Below are 20,414 nucleotides of genomic sequence, written 5' to 3' on the forward strand. Positions count from 1 at the left end.
TGTCACGTGCACCACATCCAGTGGGGTGCGGAGGGTCTGAGGCCACTGCAGAGACATACAAACTGGGGACTGGGTCAGGGGACAGGCCCCACCTGGTCATTTGGTCTTTGGCCACGCCACCTTTTCTCTCTTGCCCAGTGCAGGCCTTAGTGGGGAGCAACCGAGTGAGAAGTGGCTTTGTCACCCGAGCCCACCTGGCCACCCTTGAAACTTGAGGCCTGGGCGCGGGTGTGGTGTCGTTTACATGGATAGCGATGGGTTCCAGATGCGGGTGGGGAAGGTCCGGGGCGCGACCTGGGTTGGGGTGTGGGTTGGGGGCAAAAAAGAGCGGTTTCGCTGCCCGAGGTCAGCCCCTCTTACGTCCTGGCAAATGACTGAGGGCGGGGAGGATGAAGGTAGGGTACTCAGGACCTCTAGTGGGGAGAGAGGTGCAGAGGGCGGAGCCGCCCCTGGCCCGGTGTGGAGCAGCGGGGCTCCGTGACATCCCCGCCTGCTGGGGGGTTGAGCCTGGGATTGGCGGATCCTGGGTGATGTCAGGCCGACTGAGCTCATAGGCGGGCCGCGTGCGGCCGGGCTGTAACCTGAGAGGAAGGATCAGGTAACGCAGGTGTCGGGTCCGTGCCGCCCCCGCCGCCAGGTGCACAGCGGGGGCCACCGGAACAGTCGCAGGTAGGAGCAGCCCTAGGCTGTGGGCCCCCTGAGTAAGGAGAAGCGTTCCAGGACACCAGCTCTAGACAGGGCCCCCTCCAGGCTGAGACCCCCGCTGGAGAGGGTTCGAGGAGCCTGGAGCTCTCACGTGCGGTTTGTGGAGCAGCTAGTAGGGTGCAGCCGAGCCCTCGGGGCGGGCTAAGTGGGAGCTGTCCTGGCTAAGGCTCCCCCTGGCGTCCAGGCTGAGCCTCCCCGCCCTTGGGTCCGCCCCTTCTGGCTTTAGTGGGGGCCCCTGTGCCCTTGGCCCTAACCCAGACCCCTCCCTGTGAGCCGGCCGAGCCTTCGCCCTTTTACCAAGGTCCCCACGCCCCTTGCTCCATCCTGCTCAGAGAACTGGGGGCGGGGGGGGGAGGGGCAGGGTCGCGGCCAGCTCCGCCACTCGACGGCCGCTGGCCGCGAGCCCCCTAGGCAAAGGGTGGGAAGGGAGGTGCGAGGGGCATCCGGGCTAAATGCATCCTCCTCCACTGTCTTCCCGCAGCTGAGCTCGGGCGACGGCCACTCAGGATTGCGAAGGCAGGACGACTCGGGGCTTCTCAGGCACAACATCGGACTGCGCAGGCAGGACTCCGGCCGCAAACAGCGCTCGTTCAGCAAACAGCCCAGCACGGGGGACTACTACCGCCAGCTGGGCCGCTGCCCGGGGGAGCCGCTGGCCTCACGCTCGGGCATGGCCCACAGTGAGGAGGTGCGTGCTCTCCAGTCCGCATCCGCGGGCCGTCGGGGCCCGGACCCTTTTGCACGCTCCTCACTCTCTGGCCCCTCTGCACCCCCCGCAGGCGGCGCTGCTCCCCGGGAACCACGTGCACAACGGCTGCACAGCGGACCCCAAGACGTCTAAGGAGCTGCCGCCACCACCGCCGCCGCCGCCACTGCCCGAGACCCTGAGTTCGCCGCCACCTGCCCCACCTCTGCCCATCGAGGGCGCGGTCGCAGGCTGCGGGCAGCGTCGTTCCTCGTCGTCCGCTGGCAGTGAGTAGGGGCGGGATGAGGGGTGGGGGCGGCGCCAGCTGTAAAGGGGAGGGAAACCTAGAGACCTCCCCCTCCCCAGCTGTATCTTGCCTAGTCCTTCTTCCTCCTTCCCGGTTCTTCTTTCCAGACCCTACCCTTTGATGACAAAGGAAAGAAACTTTTGAGTTGCTTCGGTCCTACGCAGGGCTGGGCTTTGTGTGGCTTTTGGCGAGGCCCCTGCCCTCTCTGGGCCTTCCTTCTCCTTTTTGGCTAGGGAGAGCCTCCGGGTTCTGGTGGCCGGTGTTTCTCGAGCTCTCTTCTTCCTGTACCTACATCTTCAGTCCCCGCACTCTCCAACCTTTGACTCTTGTTCCCTCAAGCTAAGCACAGGCTTGAGCTTTTCTCAGCTACAGGACTCACTGATCAGCTGTGTCTGGCGAGGGGAACAAAAACAATAACCCAGCAATCCATCGCAACCCTTTCCTTGGGGTTTGTATGTATGTGCGCGGTGATGGTGTTCATAGAGGACTCCTCAGGGCCCCTCAAGCGTGCTAGGCGTACGCTCGACCACTGGCTGGAGGCCGGTGTTTGGAAGTTCAGCTAGGGACCAGGACGGCGGGACCCCGTTCCTTCTGCCAAGGATCCTGGAAGGTTCTGGTTTTCTCATCCTAGTGAGGCAGGGCTGGGCACAGAAACCATACTCGGTGGTTCCAGCCCAAGCTTCATTTTTCTGACTGGACTAGGAGAGCAGCTCCTCTGGAGCCCCTGAGAGTGTGTGCACACCTGACTGGGTCTCTCAGTCCATCCCCCAGCTCACCAGCCAACTCTCCTTCCTCTGCAGTCTGTACTAGGGACAAAAGGGAAATACTAGTCTCTGGCTGTCCCAATCAGCCCCAATGCCAAGATGGACCACCCTTGTGGGGCCCCAGAGTGGCCTGAGCCAGGGTCACAAGGGCAGGGGAGCTCCTCCCCTCTTCTCCCCCTCCTGCCCTCCCTGGCCTTCTTGCTGTCCGGGTTTCACCCCAGCCCCCCTTCCTCTAACTTCGCTGTCAATTCTCTCCTCTCGGTTCCTAGAAGTGAGAGTCCTGAGACACAGGAAGAGTGAGTAGCTGCGCGGGCTCACGGCTTAGGCTGAGGCTAAGGCGTGGGGTGGGGGAGGTGGCTTGCCCAGAAATAAGGCAGAAAGGGCCCGGGACTGAAGAAAGGGCTTGCTAGGGGCCAGTAGGTGAGAGGACCTGTTACCCTGAACACCTACGGCATCCCGGCATCCGATGCCTGGCTTGCAGTTTTGCTTAAGTAAATGAGCCGGCAGCGGCATGCCTTCCTTCTCATTGGGGTGGGGATTATCAGCCCCAGCATCCAAGGGCCTTTAGTATCACTCTGTTTCTGCCCCCATCTGGGGCACCAAAGACCGCTCTCCCCAAGTACTCATTCACCTCCGCCAGCCCTGCTGGAAATGCAAACTCAGTCCAGGTATTTGCATGCCTTTGGCCTGGCCCTTCTTCCTGCATGCCCTCTCCCATGTCCTCAGCAAGCTCCTCCTTCTACGGTCCCCCGGGGTCATGCAATGCTTTGCCATAAATGTATGCTCCGCTTGCCGTCATTGTGTCTGCTGTCTGTCTGTGGGTGTGGGGCCAGGGAAGGTCCACCTGGGTGGCACTCCAGGGTCCTGAGTCTTATAGCCACGGAGGCTCCAGTCTGCTCAGTCCAAGGGTCACTGGGCTTTGCTGATGAAGGGAGAGGGCCATAGGGAAACTCCGCCCTAGTGGGGGCTGAGCCAGGAAACCTGGGACAAAGGTTGGGTGGCTAGCAGGGTAGTGCATTGGAGCTGGGCAGTCGATGGTGGGCAGAGATCCGCTCGAGTGCCCAGGGCTGGCCCAGGAGCCACCATGAATTCCCAGGGGCCTCCAGGTGGGGGCCAAAAGCCCAGTGAGTAAGACCTGGTGGGATCACCGTGGATTGGGACCTGATGGCCCACCTTTGGGTGTCCTGAAAGCTATCTGAGGTATCCCGGAGCTGGAGAGCTGCCTCTTGGCCCAAAGGTGGGCCCTACCCATCTGGCTTGGAAAGGGGTTCTGGGGTGGGTGGGGGCAGGATGGAGATGGGAACGCTACCTACCCCCAACCAATCACCTCTTCTCTTTGGGCAGGTACCAAATCTTTCAACATGATGTCCCCAACGGGTGATAACTCAGAGCTGCTGGCTGAGATAAAAGCAGGCAAGAGCCTGAAGCCAACGCCACAGAGCAAGGGGCTGACCACTGTGTTTTCAGGCAGTGGGCAACCAGCCTCCCAGGTAGGCACTAGACGGGTGCCCCGCCCGGGCTCCCAGTGCCTGCTGGGTGCTCAGCCCTACTGCTTCTCCCGGCAGCCTGAGTCACCGTCACCTCAGCCATCGCCACAGCCCTTGGTGTCACCTGCGCCATCTCGAGCCCGGAGCCCCACCCCACCGGCCTCTGGGCCTCAGCCATTGCTCAATGGCAGCATTGTGCCGGCACCACCTGCCACCCCAGCACCAGGAGTACAGCTGGATGTGGAGGCCCTCATCCCTACGCTGGATGAGCAGGGCCGGCCCATCCCAGAGTGGAAGCGCCAGGTGATGGTCCGGAAGCTGCAGCAGAAGATGCAGGAGGAGGAGGAGCAGAGGAGGAAGGTGGGTGGGGTATGGCTTCCTAGAAAGCCCTGGGGTCAGCACTAAGCCCACAGCCTGTTCTGACCCTTCAGCCTCCAGCAAAGCCCTTGGAGAGAAGCAGGAATATAGAATATCCTACACATAGCCGGTCTCTGTCTCCCCACGGTTCGCTGTCCCTTGAAGTGAGCCGCCGTCAATGTTTACCAAACTCTAGTGTGCCTTCAAGTCACTTGGGACCTTATTCAAGAGCTTATTCTGCTTTGGGGACAAGGGTTGAGATTCTGCATTTCTAACAAGCTCCTGGGTGAACCACACTGAGTGTGACCTGAACTCTGTCCTGGCACTGTCACCCTCCAGCCACTGCCGCTGAGTCTTGCTCAGCGTCATTCCCTGTATCTGTACGATGATTTGGTCATCACTAGCTGCCGGTCACCATTCACTCACCCAACCAGGGTTCCCTGAGCGCCACCTAGATACTGTACACACTATTGTGTCTTCTGAGGGCTCACAGTGAAGATACCAAAGCCTGCTATCTAAGTGGCTGTGGAAGCTGTGTGTGTGTGTGTGTGTGTGTGTGTGTGTGTGTGTGTGAACAAGCAGATAAGTGTCCCTAAGAGATGATGATGTGAGAGCGACAGTTTGGAGTAACAAACAACTAAGCTTTATAATACACTGAGTGGTCAGGAGCACTGGAGACTGAGGTGCCACTCAGCTGGTGGCCAGCTGTGGGCTGAGGGGTGATGTATTAGCCCAATGTGAGGTGGGAGCCGGAGGCACATAAGAGTTGATTAGGAAGAGTGGCGAGCAGAGGAAGGCAAGCAGAGTGGGCAAGTCTGGAAGAGGCTGTGTCTTGGATGTTTGGTGGGAGTCAGGATACAAAGTTTCAGCTGATTGCCTGGAAAAGACTAGTCCCACCTCCCACCCCACCCCACCCCCAGCATCCGAAGCCTGAGGGCTCAGCTTACTTGTGTGGGAGGTGGACAGTACTGGATCTAGATGGATCTGGCCCTAGAAGTGGAGCTGGGTCCCGTACATTTTATGGGGTAGGAGTCTGTAACTTAAGAGTGGATTACGGAGCAAGGCGGTGGTGTCTTACGCCTTTAATCCCAGCACTTGGGAGGCAGAAGCAGGTGGATCTCTGTAAGTTCGAGGCCAGCCTGGTCTACAAGAGCTAGTTCCAGGACAGACTCCAAAGCTACAGAGAAACCCTGTCTTGAAAAGTGGAGTATGGAGAAAAAGTATGGAGGAGTGGAGTAGGAGGGGCATATGAAACATTGACCTGACCGCTGGGACAAGGGACAAGATGGACTTGGACCACAGGAAGCCTGAGAAAGGGTCTGTGATCTGGTGACAAGAGAGGAACTTTGGGATCTGGCTTGGAAAGAGCTGTGGATCGGGCAGGGGAGGGCCGCTGTGCTTCTCTGCTTCAATGCCTTTCGCATGTTCTTCCGGTGGTGTAATGAGCGACTAAGCCAGGCATGGAGACCCAGTTTGCCAGCCTGCCTTTCCTGCCTCAGGCAGCGCCGCAGCCCCAGCCAATGCCCTCTACCAGCAACCAAAGGGAACAGTGCTCTGAGCTGGGAGCCGAAGCCTTACTGCAATACAATCTCCCCGCCAGGCAGGCGGCCGGTCCCTGCAAACGCAGCCCAGCGGAGCCATTACACCACCCAGGACTTGCAAAAGGTCGCCTGCTCTGCTGCGGGAGCTGGGCTAGAGGGAGACGCGCCCCCTCCCCTCTCTTGTCTTCCCCGCCTTAGCTGACCGCCGCTAGCTCCTGCTGTTATCCCCCGGAAGGCTGGAGGTACTCCCGCGAGCACAACGCCATCCTAGGGCCCTTTGGCGAGCTCATGACCGAGGCAGACATCCTCCGCATCGAACAACAAATTGAGAACCTGCAGGTGTTGCACAAGGCAAACAAGCTCGAGGCGCGCCTAGAGCAGCTAGAGCTGGAGTTGGAGCAGCTGCTACCGATCTCGGCCGCTCTGTCGGCGCCGCGTTTTACCGTAGACCCACGCCGAATGCACGGCCACGCACCCAACCTGCCGGCCTGGTGCAGCAAGATCTCCACGCTGCTCAAGAGTATGGCCACGCTACTGGCCGCGCTGGGCGGCCGGCCCGCACACCTGGCAGAACTGCTGACTGCAGACACTGGCCAACCGCTGGCACCGCTGCCAGACGCACCCTCGAGGCCTGGACCTCTCTGTTTGGGCCGCTCTCATTCACTCAGCTGGTGCCGGGAGGCTGTGGCACGGGAGATCCTCGAATGTGGCGTCTCGGTACAGCACCTCCGCGCCGCGTATGAACTGCGCACTCAGGGCGTGGCGCCCACCCCGAGTCTCCGCCGCAAGCTCCCTCAGCCCGCCAGCACCCCGGACCGGGAACCCATCCTCGAGGAGGACTACGTGGCGAGCGGTTCCAGTGAGCCGAGAGCCGTCGTCGCCAATGGCCTGTGGGCTGCAGAGGAGACCCTGGACACCCTGGATCCACCCGAGCCGTGGCACCGGGAGGAAGCTTTTCCGGAGCCCGAGCAGCTGGCTAGCAGGTCGCCACTCTCCACCGAGCTGCCCGGCGTCCAGGACTACATCGACATGCGCAAGGAGCGCATCGTCTACCTCTTCCTGGAGCACTGGCGCAAGTGGACCTTCCAAGGACCTGGGCGTCATGCTCAGGCGCGCCTGCGCAGACTGCTGCCCCGGGTGGTGGCCTCTGGCGCCGGTCCCCTCCCAGAGGCAGACGACACTGCCCAGCAGCAACCAGCTGGTGACGACTTGGACCGTGACCCTGAAGAGCGACTGCTGCGGCTGCTCAAGCAGCGACAGGTGGTGGGCAAACTGCTGGGCCACTGGAGAAGTCTGCTAAGGCAGGTACCAGCGCGCCAGGCACCCGGCTCGAAGCTGACACGCGGTGTGTACTGGCCCGAGCACTTCCTGCCACCACTCGACGGCGGCGCTACGCGGAGCTACGACAGTCTCACCCTGGATCTCTTCATGTTAGGCTACTTTCAGCTGCTGGAGATGGGCCTGAGCCGCGAGGAACGGAAATTCCGCCACCTGTTGTGCTATGAGATGTTCGACCGTCTGGGAAGCCACCCGTGGGAGCTTATCCGCCAGTTCCACCGAGCAGTGTTGGAGGAGGTGGAGGCTGGAACGCGTGGCTGGGACGATGGCTTTGAGGATCTCAGGCGCCAGTTCTTCGGAGACAGCCCCGAGTCTGAGCCGGCTCCAGCAGAGGCCCAAGAGAAGGGAGAAGGGAGAGAGAAAGAACAAGACCAAGAGGAAGAGGAGGAGGAAAAACAGGAGCAGGGAGAGGAGGAAAAAGAGAAGGGGGGAGAGGAGGAAAATGAGAAGGTGGGAGAGGAGGAAAAACTGGAGGAAGAGAAGAGAAAGGAGGAAGACAAGGAGAAGAGAGAGAAGAGAGAGGAGGAGCCCTCTGAAGAATCCACTCTTGCTCAAACACAGGACCTGCCACAGGAGCAGCCAGAGGCCCCAGCCCCTGCACCACAGCCACCTCCCGCTGCACCTCCCCCAACCTCAGGCCTGCCTAGTTCGGAACCCCCAACTGAAGAGCCCCTGGAGCTGGTGTCTGACATGGGCGAATTCAGCAACGAGGACATCTGCCGCTATATTGACCGGAGCTTCTCCTTTTGGAAGGAGAAGGAGGCAGAACTCTTTGACATCTGAGAGCAAATGCACAGCTTAGTTTTGTACCTGGATGCCTGTCTGGCATCTAGAGGCCAGAACCAGAGAAAAGAACCAGATTTTTAAAAGCCTGCTTCTTTGGGACCTTTGAGGTCCCTTGGAGGGAGGAAGTGAAGACATTTATGAGATGGGTTGGTCACAGGGCAAGTCAGGCGTTGCTATGAAGCCAGGAAGCACAAGTTAAGGAACTCTGGGTCCCCTGAGGGCAGTGCGGTTCTGCCTCTGGTTTTTCACCGGAATTCGCAGCTACTACCTCCTTGGCCACCCGTGCAGTGTTCTGTGTGGTGTGTGATGTGTACAGACCCTTGCTATTCTGTAACATCAAGGAATAAAGCGCTCTGTCATAGGCTGTGTTGGCGCCCCTCTCCCCATGTCACTATAGCCCCACATAGTGGAATAGTTTCTGTCCCATTAAGAAAAGAGCAAGTATGGGCCAGGAATTCCTCCATAGAGGATCCGGAGCAGCCTGGGTCTTCCTGAGCTGACCTGGTGTGCGGTACAAGTCTCTATCTTCCTGACAGACTTGGAGCCATGTAGCCACCTGCTTTGGAGGAAATCAGGACCCAGCTACTGTTCTGCTTCTTCCCTTTTACCTTCCCTGATCTATCTGGCTCCACTTCTAGGAAAGTAGTTGGGTCATTGGGGAGCAGAAGGCCCCTTTTGAGGAGGCTATCACCAACCACCATTATCTGATTGCACCATAGGAGGCCACCAAAAAGGTCTTTATATAAACACATATATATTCTGCTGCCCCTGGGTTGGAAATGCATGCCCCTGGCCTGCAAATCTCAAGCTGGTCCCTGAAGCTGTGTGGTTGTGTGTTTTAGGAGGAAGAGGAGGAGGCCCGGCTGGCCAGCCTGCCTGCCTGGAGGCGAGACATCCTCCGGAAGAAGCTGGAAGAGGAGCGGTGAGTGTCTGAAAGAGGCTGCTGGGCACTGTCTTCACCACCTCTGGGGTTAGGACGCCATCTAATGCTGTCTCTTTCTCATTCCAGGGAGCAGAAGCGGTAAGTTCAGTCCTGGCCCAAGCCTGTCACTTCTTTCTACAACCACTCCCTGAGGCTTGTCCCTTATGCTCCCTCATCCAGCCCATTACTTCAATCCTTGTATCATAACCTTTAAGCGCCCACTAGTGACATAAGACCCTTAATTATTTAGCACCTGCCGCTCAAAGTCTAGCTCTCATGCTCGGATCCCATTACCCCAACCCCCCCCATCTCCTATCACGAACCTAGCTTTTCACCAACTGTGTTAGCACTGTGTGTGTTAGCATATACCTAGAATCCCACTCGGTAGGTAGAGGCAGGATTAGGAGTTCAAGGTTATCCTTGGCTTCACAGTCAGTTCAAGGCCAAATTGACCCACAGGTGACCTTGTCTCAAAAGGAAAGGCAAACAAAAGCTGGGCTTTCTATCCTACAGTGCTGGCTTTTCTGTTTTAATTATGTGGGGGGGGGGTAGGCACACATGGATGCAGATGTCTGTGGAGGCCAGAGGTGTCAGATCCCTTGGAGTTCCAGTTACAGTGGTTGTGAGCCACTAGTATGAGTGCTGGGGATCCAGTTTGGGTCCTCAGCAAGAATAGTCCATGATCTTAATTGATAAGCCATCTCTCTAGCCCAAAAGACAATTATTTTAACCCCAGGATCAATAAACTTGATCATTCACATTCCCCTCAACTTAATTTCTGTACCCAGGGATCTATCCTGGTACTGCCAGCTAGAAGTATACCACATATGTAATTTTAAATTTTGTGGTAGCTACATTGAGAAAAAAAATTAAAAGATATAGGTAAACTTAATTTTAATGCTTTAATTTAATGTATGAAAGTCTTATTTCAGCAGTCAGCGTGAGGGTTATTGAGGATTCCTAGGCGTAGCTCAGGTGGCAGAGTGCTTGTCCAGAGCGCAGGAAGCCCAGAGTTTAGTCTTCAGGTGGTGCATAAATCTGGAGGCATGGGGCTGGAGAGACGGCTCAGGAGTTAAAACACTGGCTGCTCTCCCAGAGGACCCACGAGGCAGCTCACAACCATCTGGAGCTCCAGTTCTAGAGGATCCAATGGCCTCTCCTTCCGCACCAGGCACACATGTGGTGCACAGACATACATGCTGGCAAAATACTCATTCACACTCAATTAAATAAAATTGAAAACAAAATAACAACAACAACAACAAAAAAACAAAAAAAAACAACCCTGGAGTGATAACACAGGTCTGTAATTCCAGCGTGCAGGAGAATCACAAGTTCAGAGTAACATTGTCAACATAGCAGGTTTGGGGTTCCCCCAAATACATCACACACACACAACTCTTAAGATGTTTTTCTTAAAACTCTTAGTTTTGAAAATACCATGTGTATGCCAATTTGAATATTTCAATTGCTCCATAACTAAATAGGATTAGTGGTGACCCTGTCAAAAAAGCAAATCTACCCTTATGCTTTTTTAGAGTTAGGGGCTCAAAGCTGCGTGCGTGCTCTAGGAAAGGTCTAACCTGGGGAGGCTTGTGTTCTGAGAACCTGTCCCTAGCTAGCTGGCTGGCCTGTTCCCCTGTAATGAGATCCCCAACATCTCAACCCTATTCCCTGGTAATTTAGATTGGCAGTTCCCTAACAACTCAAGTCCTGTCTCCAATGACAGGCCTCTTGTCATTGATCCCTTGAACTCTGAAACATTCAATCCCCACACAGGGCCACCTGCCTGAGCCCTGTGTGACCCAGCACCCCTTCCTGGTAACAAGGCCTCCACAAACTACCCCAACCTTAGCCTCCACCTACCCATCTCTTCATGACCAATATGACCCCATAAAAACCCCAGGGTCATAAGCAGAGATGGCCCTGCCCTCATTTGCTCCCTCCCTGCCACCCTGGTGTCTGGCCAGCCCCAGTATCTGGCCCCAGGCATTACTGAGTTTTGCCACCCATAAACAGAAAAGAGGAGGAGCGACAAAAGCAGGAGGAAATACAGAGGGCGAAAGAACAGTCTGAGAAGCTGCGGACACTGGGCTACGACGAGGCCAAGCTCGCACCCTGGCAACGACAGGTCATCTTGAAGAAGGGGGAGATCCCTAAGTAATAAGAGTCTCTCGTCCTCTTGCGTGTAGCCTCACAAGTTCTGAGAGATGGGGAGCGGCCCCCCAGCCCCCGCCCCATCCTGTCAGGTTGGTGCGAAAGGGCTGGGAGCCTTGCAGCCCTTCCCTTCGGTGCCGGAACCCTCCCTGTTCCCCCTCCCTGGCCCCACATCCCCAGCCCTGCTGCTGGAGTGCTTGCGCACTGCTGCTGTCGCCTGGAAAAAGTGCCCAAGCTGTTGACGCAAAAAGAAAAAAAGAAAGAAAGAAAAGAAAAAAGATGCTGCTTATTTGCATGCTCACTTAAATATATTTGCATGTTCGTCTACCTTGCGCTGAACTCTCCCCAGTCCCGTGGGTGGTGACTTTTCCTGCCAGGCGCACACCCGGCTGCAGCCCCCTCCCCCACATCTCGGAACCCATATTGCCAGCGCATCCTGGGTGGAGGCAGACCCCGAGCTCGGGGAAGGGGTTTTCCTCCCTCCACGACCCAGATCTGCACTAGCCAAGGCCAGGCTGCATTGCTCATCCCCGGTGAGGGTTTCCTCTCAGTCATTTGTTTACCAGAACCGATGAAACTTGCCTGTCGGGGCGGAGCCACCGCTCCCAAGGGGCCCCATCTAAACCCCTACCCCAGTTAAGCCCTCCCAGTCCCCAGCCAGGACCTACCTTCGCGCTCCCCTGACCCTTTCACTGCCCCAATGGTGTAAGTGGAGGGTCAGGGACCCTGCACCTGGAGCCGCAACTATTCCTGACCCCATACCCCACCCCCTTCCTTCCCCATTAAACCTCTATCCGCCAAATGTGGCTCTAATTCACTCTCACTCGCCGGCTTAGTGACTTTCTCCTGGGGCCACCGGGTCGTGGCGTATACATGAGGGGTTGATGTAGGAGCCACGAAGGCCGCTGGTTTCCACTGCGCGCCCCAGTTCTCAAGGCGTCAGGACCCCTAGCCAACTCAACGCCCAGGGAAACAAAGGGAACTAGAGGGAAACTCAACAGCCCCAGCCCCACTGAAACACCAAGAAACTATTTAAGATATTTAATACCAACTCCAAACTCAGGTTGATAAACAGTTCTGCAACTGATCATTTGGCCCCTCTTGATATTTCTCCAAGACGCTTCGCTTCCCTTAACTGGAGCTCCATAGGGCAGGTAAGCAGGGGCGAGGCCAGCCGGTGCTGCTACGCAGGACCGTGCTGGGGGGTAGTAAATGACATTAAATGTCTACACACATAAGTAACAATACTTAAGGCTCCTGCGAGGGTCACTAGAATGACAACGTGACTAGTGGGCCTCACATCACGGGCCGTGCTGCAAGCGGCTGCGCAGGTCCTCGGCACAGCCTTCCAACCCCATGCGCTCCAAGGCCGCATAGATGGCACCCAGGCCTGCAGGTTGCTGCTGGCGCCAGCGCTTGAGCATCTCATACTGTTGGTCTCGGAAGCGGCAGATCTCCACCTCCACAGCCTCAATTTCTGCCTCCCGCAGCCCCAGTGTGCGTACAAACTCCTTCCACCGTCGTGCTGGGACCGCATCCATCACATCATAGAGCTGCGGGCCAGGCTGGAGCATAGCGGCTGGCGAGCCTGCGGGGGGCGCTGGCGAGAGCGGAGGTGCCAGAGGAAGGCCTGAGGTGGGGTCGGGGAAGTGAAGTTGCTTTCCACCAGGAGGCCTAATGGACTTCTTTGGGCAGGCCAGATACCATCCAGTGAGGACAGGAAGTCGGCTGTGAAACAATGTCCCTCCCACCTTGGACTTGGGACTAGGGAGTCAGGCCTCTTCCTTAGCCACTTCAATCACTTACCAAGAGTTCTGTTTGGCGACTGATTCCAGGGCCGTGGAACCTGGTTGCAGGCCACCTCCTGAGTCTGGGATAAACCAGGGGTCCAGCTGTTGCCTACCAACTGGACAGTGGTGCAGACTTTTCCAGTATTGCCTTGGGGTGCCAGGAGGGTGTGGGCACTGTCTGAGGCTGATAGATGGGTAGTCTGGAGTGGGGGGAGGCACCAAATCAGCCATGTGTGTCTAAACAGGCCCCTTTGCTAGTTTCTGCCAGAGGTGGCCATTCCCTGGTTCAGAAGGCAGAATTGCCTCCCCTAGGCTCTGGGTATTCATGCACACACACATACACACACACACTCCTGTGGCCCAGCAGAAGGCTACTGTGTTTGCCTGAAGTCTGTCCCCCAATCCTTTGGAGTTGTTTATCCCTCTCAATGTTAGGCCTGGGGCACTTGCTGACTCGAGAGGGCGGTCACTTGAGAGCCGGTGCTGCGGCTGGTCTTGTCACTGATAACTCAGCTCTTTGACAAATGACAGCACTTGTCTGTTAGGTCTAACCTGTGCTAGCAACCATGCAGAGCACTGAGGACTATAACTCTCCTAGTTCCAGAAGCTTCCCAGTCCTGAGATAACTACCTGTGGTGAGGTCAGGGTCTCCATCTCCGTTGTGTCTTCTGCTGATAAGAGAGAGAGAGAGAGAGAGAGAGAGAGAGAGACATATCAGCAGCAGCCAAGGCCCCTGGACTTAGGTGCCAGTCCAGTGCATCTTGGGTCCCTTTGCACCTCATACTCCTTCCCTCAGTTTCCCCTTCTGCACAGAGTTCCAGGGGCTCTAGAGTACCTACCTAACTTTACCCCATGTCTCTGGTAACGTATATGTGCAGTACATGTATGGACTTACCAGGAACCACAGGCTTGCAAGGCTGGCGTCGGCAATATGAACAGATCAGGGTGGCCCCAAGCAGGAATGAGGTCCCCAGAAGCACCTGGACCCAAACTACTGAAAAAACAGTAACTGGTGAGTGCCAGCTAGCAGCTAGCCCCTCCCCACACCGACCCCTCCACCCCAGCCTGCAGCCACCCCCTCCCCACACTGACCCCTCCACCCCAGCCTGCAGCCACCCCCTCCCCACACTGACCTCTCCATCCCAGCCTGCAGCCACCCCCTCCCTACACTGACCCCTCCACCCCAGCCTGCAGCCACCCCCTCCCCACACTGACCCTTTCACCCCAGCCTTCCCACTAGAGTTACCACCTACTCCACTTCCAGGCACAGGCTGTTGTGTAGGCGTCAGGACAGATTCTGCCAAAACCCCTGCAAAGGGAGTGGAGCAGGACTGAAGGCTACCCAGGACTGCCTGGTACCTTCCCCATCATTTAGGAGGTGGGGCTATCCATTCTGTGAGCCTCATTCCATCGTCCATTCCCTGAGCATCACTGAAATGCCACTTGGGTCACTAATATCAATCATCATTCTTGAGCGTCTAGCTAGATCCACAAGAATGGGAGGTTTGCATTTTTAGTTCCTGAGTAGTCCTCACACCTAGAATTAGTGTCTGTGAGGTAGGTAGCAGATAACCAAATGGTTGAGCCAGTAAGGTGCCTTCCCCTTATTACAGCTCTGGGAACGGCACCCCCATGCTCAGAGGGAAAACTTGAGATTTCTCAGCTTGCCAAGATTTGTTTCTTGGAGCAGCAAATCCAGTCTCAGCCGTGGAGCTTGTAACCAATAGGAGGGCGGAAGGTCTAAGGGACACTGTGACAGAAGTGACAATATGCCCCATTATGTATCTACACAGCCCTTTACCATCCTGTGGTCTGAAATGCCACTTCCATGGCCGAGCCAAGCTACATCTTTACCTATCTCTAAACCAGTAGTTTCTGCCCCCGAAGTCCCCATCCTTCTCCCAGCCTCCCTTCCTTCTGGCCCAGTACAGCCTCCTACTTGGGGCAGGACATGCAGTCATTACCATGTTAATTGAGCCCTGCAGACCAAGAGATGGTTTGTTTCAGGGCAGGAGAGGAGGGAGATGAAAGAAAAGGGTTTAGAGGAGCTGGAGGGATGGTGGTGCATGCCTTGAATCCCAGCACTCGGGAGGCAGAGGCAGAGGCAGGTGGATTTCAGTGAGTTCAAGACCAGTCTGGTCTACAAAGTGAATTCCAGGACAACCAGGGCTACACAGAGAAACCCTGTCTCGAAAAACCAAAAAGAAAAAAAAAAGGTCTTAAGGGCAGACAGCCCAGAATGGGGTACTCACCGAGAGTTGGGGGAGCAGTGCAATCTGAACAGGAGAGGCAAGACAAAGGCGAATTTTCCCTGCATGGCTCGGTGGAGCAGACAAGCCGGCCTGCCTGGCAGCCACAGCGGGTATCCGACACGGCTGAACAGTTCTCCAGGGTCACTTGAAAAGCTGTCAGGGGTGCAGGAATATGGGAACACGGGTGTGTTCAGGCTACTGACCTTCAGAAAGAGAAGGAGGTACTAGCTAGCCTCACAGGTAGAGAAGGTAGGCAGCTCATAGTGGACCAGAGGCCAAGGCATGAGAAAACAGGAAGGCCACAGGGGAAGGGAGAAGAGCATTTAGAAGCAGAATACACGGTGGCCACGAAGTGACCTGAACTCAGGGGCCTCACACCCACAGGCTGGGCCCAAGACAGCTTTGTGAATGGCCTGTCCGCAAGAGCCCGCCCCCCCCCAAGCCCTGGGCAGGCCCCTCACCCCCTTCATCGCAGGCTTGGCAGCGGGTACAGTCAGTCTTAAAGTGGTTTCCCCAGGTTAAGAAGGTGCCCTGAGGACAGGGAAGGCAGGTGGAGTTGCCACAGGGCTCCGTGCAGCGGGCCTTCATGTAGTGTCCTGTGGAACCCAGGCAAGTGTCAGAGTCAAAGCATCTTACCTGTCCCCACTGGTCCCCATCTCTCTGGCTCTCTACCTGCCTCCCACCTGTGGTTGCCACCCCAGCCTCCCTGGACCCCATCCCCAGCCTGTCTTACCCTCCCCCACCCTCCTTTTCCCTGCTTTGCCCTCTTTTCCCTTCCAGCCACCTACCTTTTGGGCAGCCCCTGCAACAAAACCGGCCATACCTCTTCTGTGAGTCACTGGCACACTCACACGGGCCAGGAGGGCTGCCCTGGCCCTGGCCCGCGGGCAGCAGCAGCAGTAGCAGCAAGAGAGCCTGGGGAACATGCGCTGCTGACCCCTGGGTGGCTCCCAGGCTCCTCCTCCATTCCAGAGCCTTAGCATCTGCTTTCTCAGGCTTCTGGGCAGAATGGGGCGCCCATGGGAGGGGGAGCGGGGCCAGTTTCCTTATCGGTCTACAGACCCAGCTTACACAGCACAATCCCTTGTCAGCCCTTCACCCACTTCCCCTACAATCATCGACACCGGGCCACCCTGCCCCCCTCCATGCCTTCCGCGATATGGAGGCCCCCAGACCCCTCTTTAACCCGGAGCGTGTGCTTCCTCTCAGCGGAAGGGCGCGCCCGAACCTAACTAGGTTGGTGGGTGGAGGCAACCCAGCCCTCAGGGAGGTCGGAGTGTAGGGCACCCCCGCCACCATGCTTCACAGACACTTAGCTCCTGGGCTGCAGGACAAGGCTGTTTCCAGGCCTCCCTCGATCCCACTCACCTCCTTCATGTATCCCCGTGGCAGTGGCTCCATGGCGGTCTGTACCGCCTGGGACCTTTGAGTGCTACTCTGGTCCCGGTCCCGCAGCCCGGGGCTTCCCCACTAGCCCAGCCCGAGTTCCTAGCCCAGGCCTGCCCGCCCGCCCGCCCGCGCCATCCAGAAAAGCCCGCCTCAAGGGGATGGCCAGGGTGGGGTCTGCGGTTCTTCCGCAGCTAAGGGGGCGTGACTCTCTACCAGAAGGAGACCTTCCCGACGTGGTGCACTTTAGGTACTGGAAGCTGACCCAGGCTTTGACTAAGACCATAGGACAGAGTTGCATCCTGACCCCATCCTTGGGCTAGCTCCAGTCCTGGGAAAAATTTCTTAGAGGTGGGTCCAGGGCAAGTGTCTTTTCTCTCAGCCTTGAGTACTCGGGATGGGGTTGGGGAAACTTAGGTCGGAGAGAAACCTACATCTCCCGGAACAGCTGGGTGTGGAATCTGGGAGGGATGGAGTCCTGAGTTCTAAGCAATACCCTCTAGAATCTAGAAGAGTCTAGAAGGGTTCAGCAAGGGCAGGGATAAGAAGCATTTCCTGGGGGTTCCGATTTAATGGTGACCTCCTGGTTGTGGCAGGAGACAAGTTGGGGTGCTGGCCCACAGTATCTTCCACAGGGGTCCCACTACACACATCCCAGCCAGCTCAATGCATGTGAGCAGGGAACAGACCGGGTTCCAGAACCACAGGACTCTCTCCCGGGAAGTATATACAAGTCTTTATAAAAGAGCCAAATTCAATAAATACGCAGCTTGACAGAGTCCAGCCCGAGCCTCAGAGGCCAGCATGAGTTCAACCAAATGAGGGTGGTGGGGAGGGTTGCTTGGGAGCAACCCCAGAGGGTTAGGACCAGACATGTCAAGAGCAGAGGAAAAGGGGCTGCCTGGGCAAGGCGTGGAACTCGACAGAGAGAGCCCTTCTCCATTCCATCCAGTCCGGCAAAGTGCAAATCGGCCATGGGGTGATGGGCAGCCATCCTGCCTGGCACACGCGCACACGAGGCAGCCGTGAAGTGGGTGCCATATCCCCCAGGTGGCGTGTTCTCTGCTGTCCCTTAGTCAGTGGCACCCTTGGGGTCTCCTTCCGCTCACACCTCCCTGTAAGGGGCGGGGAGAAAGTCCATCCTTGGTTGATACCATTCACGAGATGGCTTTAGTTAACCCTCCTCTCCACCATGGTCCTTTGACCCCTTCCCTGCTGCCTTCTACAGATAGCCCCTATGGGCACCGGGGCAAGTCTGAAGCTCCTTTTCACACTCCATCCCCAAATGCTGATGCTCACAGTTATGGCTACATCCCTACCCACTCCCAAGACTCAATCCTACCCACGCCATCACACTGAGTCATCCGGTCCTCCCCCAGCCGGGCCACTCACGAGGCAGTGAGCGTGGAGTTAAGCAGCAGGGTGGTCCTGATCCGATAGAGCTGGGCCAGGGTCAGCTTTCTGTGCTGAGCGGAGATTCCTGGGGGAGGCTCAGGCTGCATCCTGGGAGCAACCCCTGAAGGCATGTCTCTCCTGGCACAATCTGTAGGTCCCCTGGTCAAGTGGCTGGCTCTGTTCTCAGGTTCTGACAACTCGGAGCCACGGCCAGGGCCACATGCCCCTGGGCAGTTCCAACCAGGTTCACCTTCCTGAAGGGAGCTCCGAGTCTTAACCCCAGGGGCCGTGGTGACCAGGCTCAGTTCTGACAGGCTGCGGCTGGGAGCTGGGGGCACTACACGGGTGGCAGTTCCCGAGAGGAGCTGTAAGAGACTAGCCTCAGATTTGGACTTGAGCAGGCGGGGCAGACGAGGGATCAGCTGGACCGGAGTACGGCGGCGGAGGCAGGGTGAGGGGGTCTGCGGTAACTCCGGGGGCTGGGGCACAGGCACTGGCTCTACCACAGGGGGCGGAGCCACAAAGTCTTGCAGAGAAGTGGGGGACAGAGTGCCATAGGCAGAGTCCATGGAACAAGAGCGGCCGTCCACCGGGCCCAGGGGCAGCAGTTCGTTAGTGGGAGTGATGGATGAAGCCGTGGTGCTAAGGGAAGTCCCATCCGACTGGGAGCTGAAGGGACCACGGTCAAACTCCGGAGAAGACAGTGTCTCCCCAGGCTCTACCACAACCATGGCCAGGGTCTCCGTGGAGCCATCTGAGGCACTGTAGGGGCAGAAGGAGAGTCAGCCAGCCAGAAGACCCCTAAAAAACCTGAAGCAGCCTAGAGAACCAGGGGCTCTGAGGTCAGGGCTTCTGGTCCTGCCGTCACCAGCAGCACCTGCAATGGCACCTGCTACTCTGGTAGCAGACAGAGCTGTGCTCTAACAGTCCCCCTGGGTTCATAGCATGACACTATTCAGAGGGCAATCCCTGCGTCCTGGGCTGGCTGGGATCACTTATCCTGATGGACCCTACTGAATGCTCTTTAGTGTGTGTGTGTGCGTGTGTGCGTGTGTGTGTGTGTGTGTGTGACCTGGTCTGGCTGTAGAGCCCTAGAACTCGCTACAAAGACCAGGCTGGCTTCAAACGTCTGGCAATCCTCCTGCCTCCACCTCTCAAGTGCTGGGATTAGAGTCATGTACCTTAGCTTGGTGGGTAGATTGTATGTCGACCTGTCTCTTTCTTTTCTTCTTCTTTTCCTCTTTTTTCTTTCTTTCTTGAGACAAGGTCTCACTCTGTTGTCCAGGCTGCCATAAACTTAAGGTAATCCTCCTGCCTCAGCTCTCAAATGCTGGGATTATAAACACGAGGTTCGCGTTTACCGGGTAGTCTTGGGTAAACGTACCAGTGCTGAGAGTTGAGGCTGTTGCTGCTCTTTCGCAGGATGGTGGGGGAGCTGGCGGCTGAAGCGCTGCTCTCTCCCTCCTCTTCCTGTTCATCCTCCTCCTCTTCCAGGCTCTGCAGGGGCTGGCTGCCTGGATGCTCCTCCTGGGCACGCAGCTGGGCACGCAGCTGCTGCAGCTGGTTCTGCAGGGTGAGTGGGCACAGACATTGGATGAGCTGTGAGCAGCAGACCCCAGTTCCCTGCACCCGTCATTCTGTTCTCACCTGGGCATTGTAAATAGTGTCCACCCAGCTTCGGCACGAAGCCTGGCTGCTGGCCTGGAATGTGTAGGCCCCCACAGCACTGTGGAATTCATTCAGGTAGATGAGGAGGAAGGAGCCTGGTCATGGAAGGACCAGGTTAGTATCAGAGCCCTTGTCTGTGGCAGCCCCTTGACCAGAAACAGGGGGCCAGAACTCCTCACCAGGGTCCCGAAGCTCCCGGCACATAATCTTGTCCACCAGCAGTGGTGGTCTAATGACCTTGGTTCTCTCGGCTTTCTTCACGGCCTTGGTCACCAAGAGCAGATCAGTGAACAGGAAGCAGTACACATCCATCTGTGGCAGGGAAGCAAGAGCTGTGGGGTCACGAACAGGATCCTGAGCTCACTGAAAACCTCTGCTGTTGTTCATTTTTTGTTGCTGGTTTTCAAGACAGGGTTTCTGTATGTAGTCCTGGTTGTCCTGGGACTTGCTCTATAGAGCAGGCTGGCCTTGAACTCACAGAGATCCACCTGCCTCTGCCTCCCAGAGTGCTGGGATTAAAGGCGTGCGCTCAACACCATGACCCTGGTTAGTTTCTTTGTCAGTCTGACACGAGCTAGGGTCACCTAGGAAGAAGGACCCTCAACTGAGACAAATACTTCCATCAAATCAGCCAAAAGACAAATCTGTGGGGCATTTTCTTAATTAATGTTTGGTGTGGGAGGGGTGTGGTGGGAGGGGTGTGAAGGGGGTATGGTGGGAGGGGTGTGAAGGGGGTATGGTGGGAGGGGTGTGAAGGGGGTATGGTGGGAGGGGTGTGGGAGGGCCGGGCCCAGCCCAGCCCAGCCCAGCCCAGCCCAGCCCAGCCCACCGTAGGCAGTGCCATCTCTGGGCAGGTGGCCCTGGACTGTATAAG

General features: G+C 57.1%; 4 protein-coding genes across 19 annotated transcripts in view; 2 read left to right on the forward strand and 2 right to left on the reverse strand.

The window, feature by feature from the left end:
* Positions 1-11,851, forward strand: part of Espn (espin) — a 32,062-nt gene extending 20,211 nt beyond the window's left edge. The window contains 8 exon segments of the mRNA XM_085690146.2: positions 1,187-1,393; positions 1,485-1,677; positions 2,731-2,757; positions 3,806-3,951; positions 4,027-4,308; positions 8,813-8,892; positions 8,980-8,991; positions 10,912-11,851. Coding sequence (XP_085546272.2) covers positions 1,187-1,393; positions 1,485-1,677; positions 2,731-2,757; positions 3,806-3,951; positions 4,027-4,308; positions 8,813-8,892; positions 8,980-8,991; positions 10,912-11,056 — 1,092 coding nt within the window. The 3' untranslated portion in view covers positions 11,057-11,851.
* On the forward strand, positions 4,315-8,806 carry LOC148121593 (espin-like protein). Its single transcript, XM_087906827.1, has one exon. It carries the CDS (start codon positions 6,135-6,137, stop codon positions 7,965-7,967), a length of 1,833 nt encoding a protein of 610 aa, XP_087762953.1. The 5' UTR covers positions 4,315-6,134; the 3' UTR covers positions 7,968-8,806.
* Positions 11,852-12,075: 224 nt separating the features above from the next.
* On the reverse strand, positions 12,076-17,041 carry Tnfrsf25 (TNF receptor superfamily member 25). 10 transcript variants are annotated; one of them, XM_048416005.3, is made up of 9 exons: positions 16,460-17,041; positions 15,880-16,006; positions 15,553-15,687; positions 15,092-15,244; positions 14,089-14,148; positions 13,735-13,830; positions 13,470-13,507; positions 12,856-13,039; positions 12,076-12,679 (listed from the first exon to the last, which is right to left on the reverse strand). In XM_048416005.3, exons 1-9 carry the CDS (start codon positions 16,490-16,492, stop codon positions 12,351-12,353), a joined length of 1,155 nt encoding a protein of 384 aa, XP_048271962.3. In that variant the 5' UTR covers positions 16,493-17,041; the 3' UTR covers positions 12,076-12,350. The 10 variants fall into 10 exon arrangements, with proteins under 10 accessions (XP_048271962.3, XP_048271945.3, XP_048271953.3 ...); XM_048415988.3 differs by having other exon boundaries at positions 13,470-13,510; XM_048415996.3 differs by having other exon boundaries at positions 13,735-13,833.
* Positions 17,042-17,196: 155 nt separating this feature from the next.
* The window catches only part of Plekhg5 (pleckstrin homology and RhoGEF domain containing G5), a 45,057-nt gene continuing 41,839 nt past the window's right edge, over positions 17,197-20,414 (reverse strand). For 5 of the 7 annotated variants that reach the window (XM_087906825.1, XM_087906823.1, XM_087906826.1 and 2 more), the window contains 5 exons: positions 19,720-19,852; positions 19,520-19,635; positions 19,257-19,438; positions 17,870-18,634; positions 17,197-17,592 (listed from right to left, as the gene is read on the reverse strand). In XM_087906825.1, the coding sequence (XP_087762951.1) occupies positions 17,583-17,592; positions 17,870-18,634; positions 19,257-19,438; positions 19,520-19,635; positions 19,720-19,852 (1,206 nt within the window). In that variant the 3' untranslated portion in view covers positions 17,197-17,582. Of the gene's footprint in view, positions 17,593-17,865; positions 18,635-19,256; positions 19,439-19,519; positions 19,636-19,719; positions 19,853-20,414 lie in introns of those variants that run through there. The other 2 variants (XM_087906824.1, XM_087906822.1) reach the window with 1 other exon arrangement.

This window comes from Myodes glareolus, chromosome 6, assembly GCF_982192425.1.
Source record: "Myodes glareolus chromosome 6, mMyoGla1.1, whole genome shotgun sequence".
Lineage (NCBI taxonomy): Eukaryota > Metazoa > Chordata > Mammalia > Rodentia > Cricetidae > Myodes > Myodes glareolus.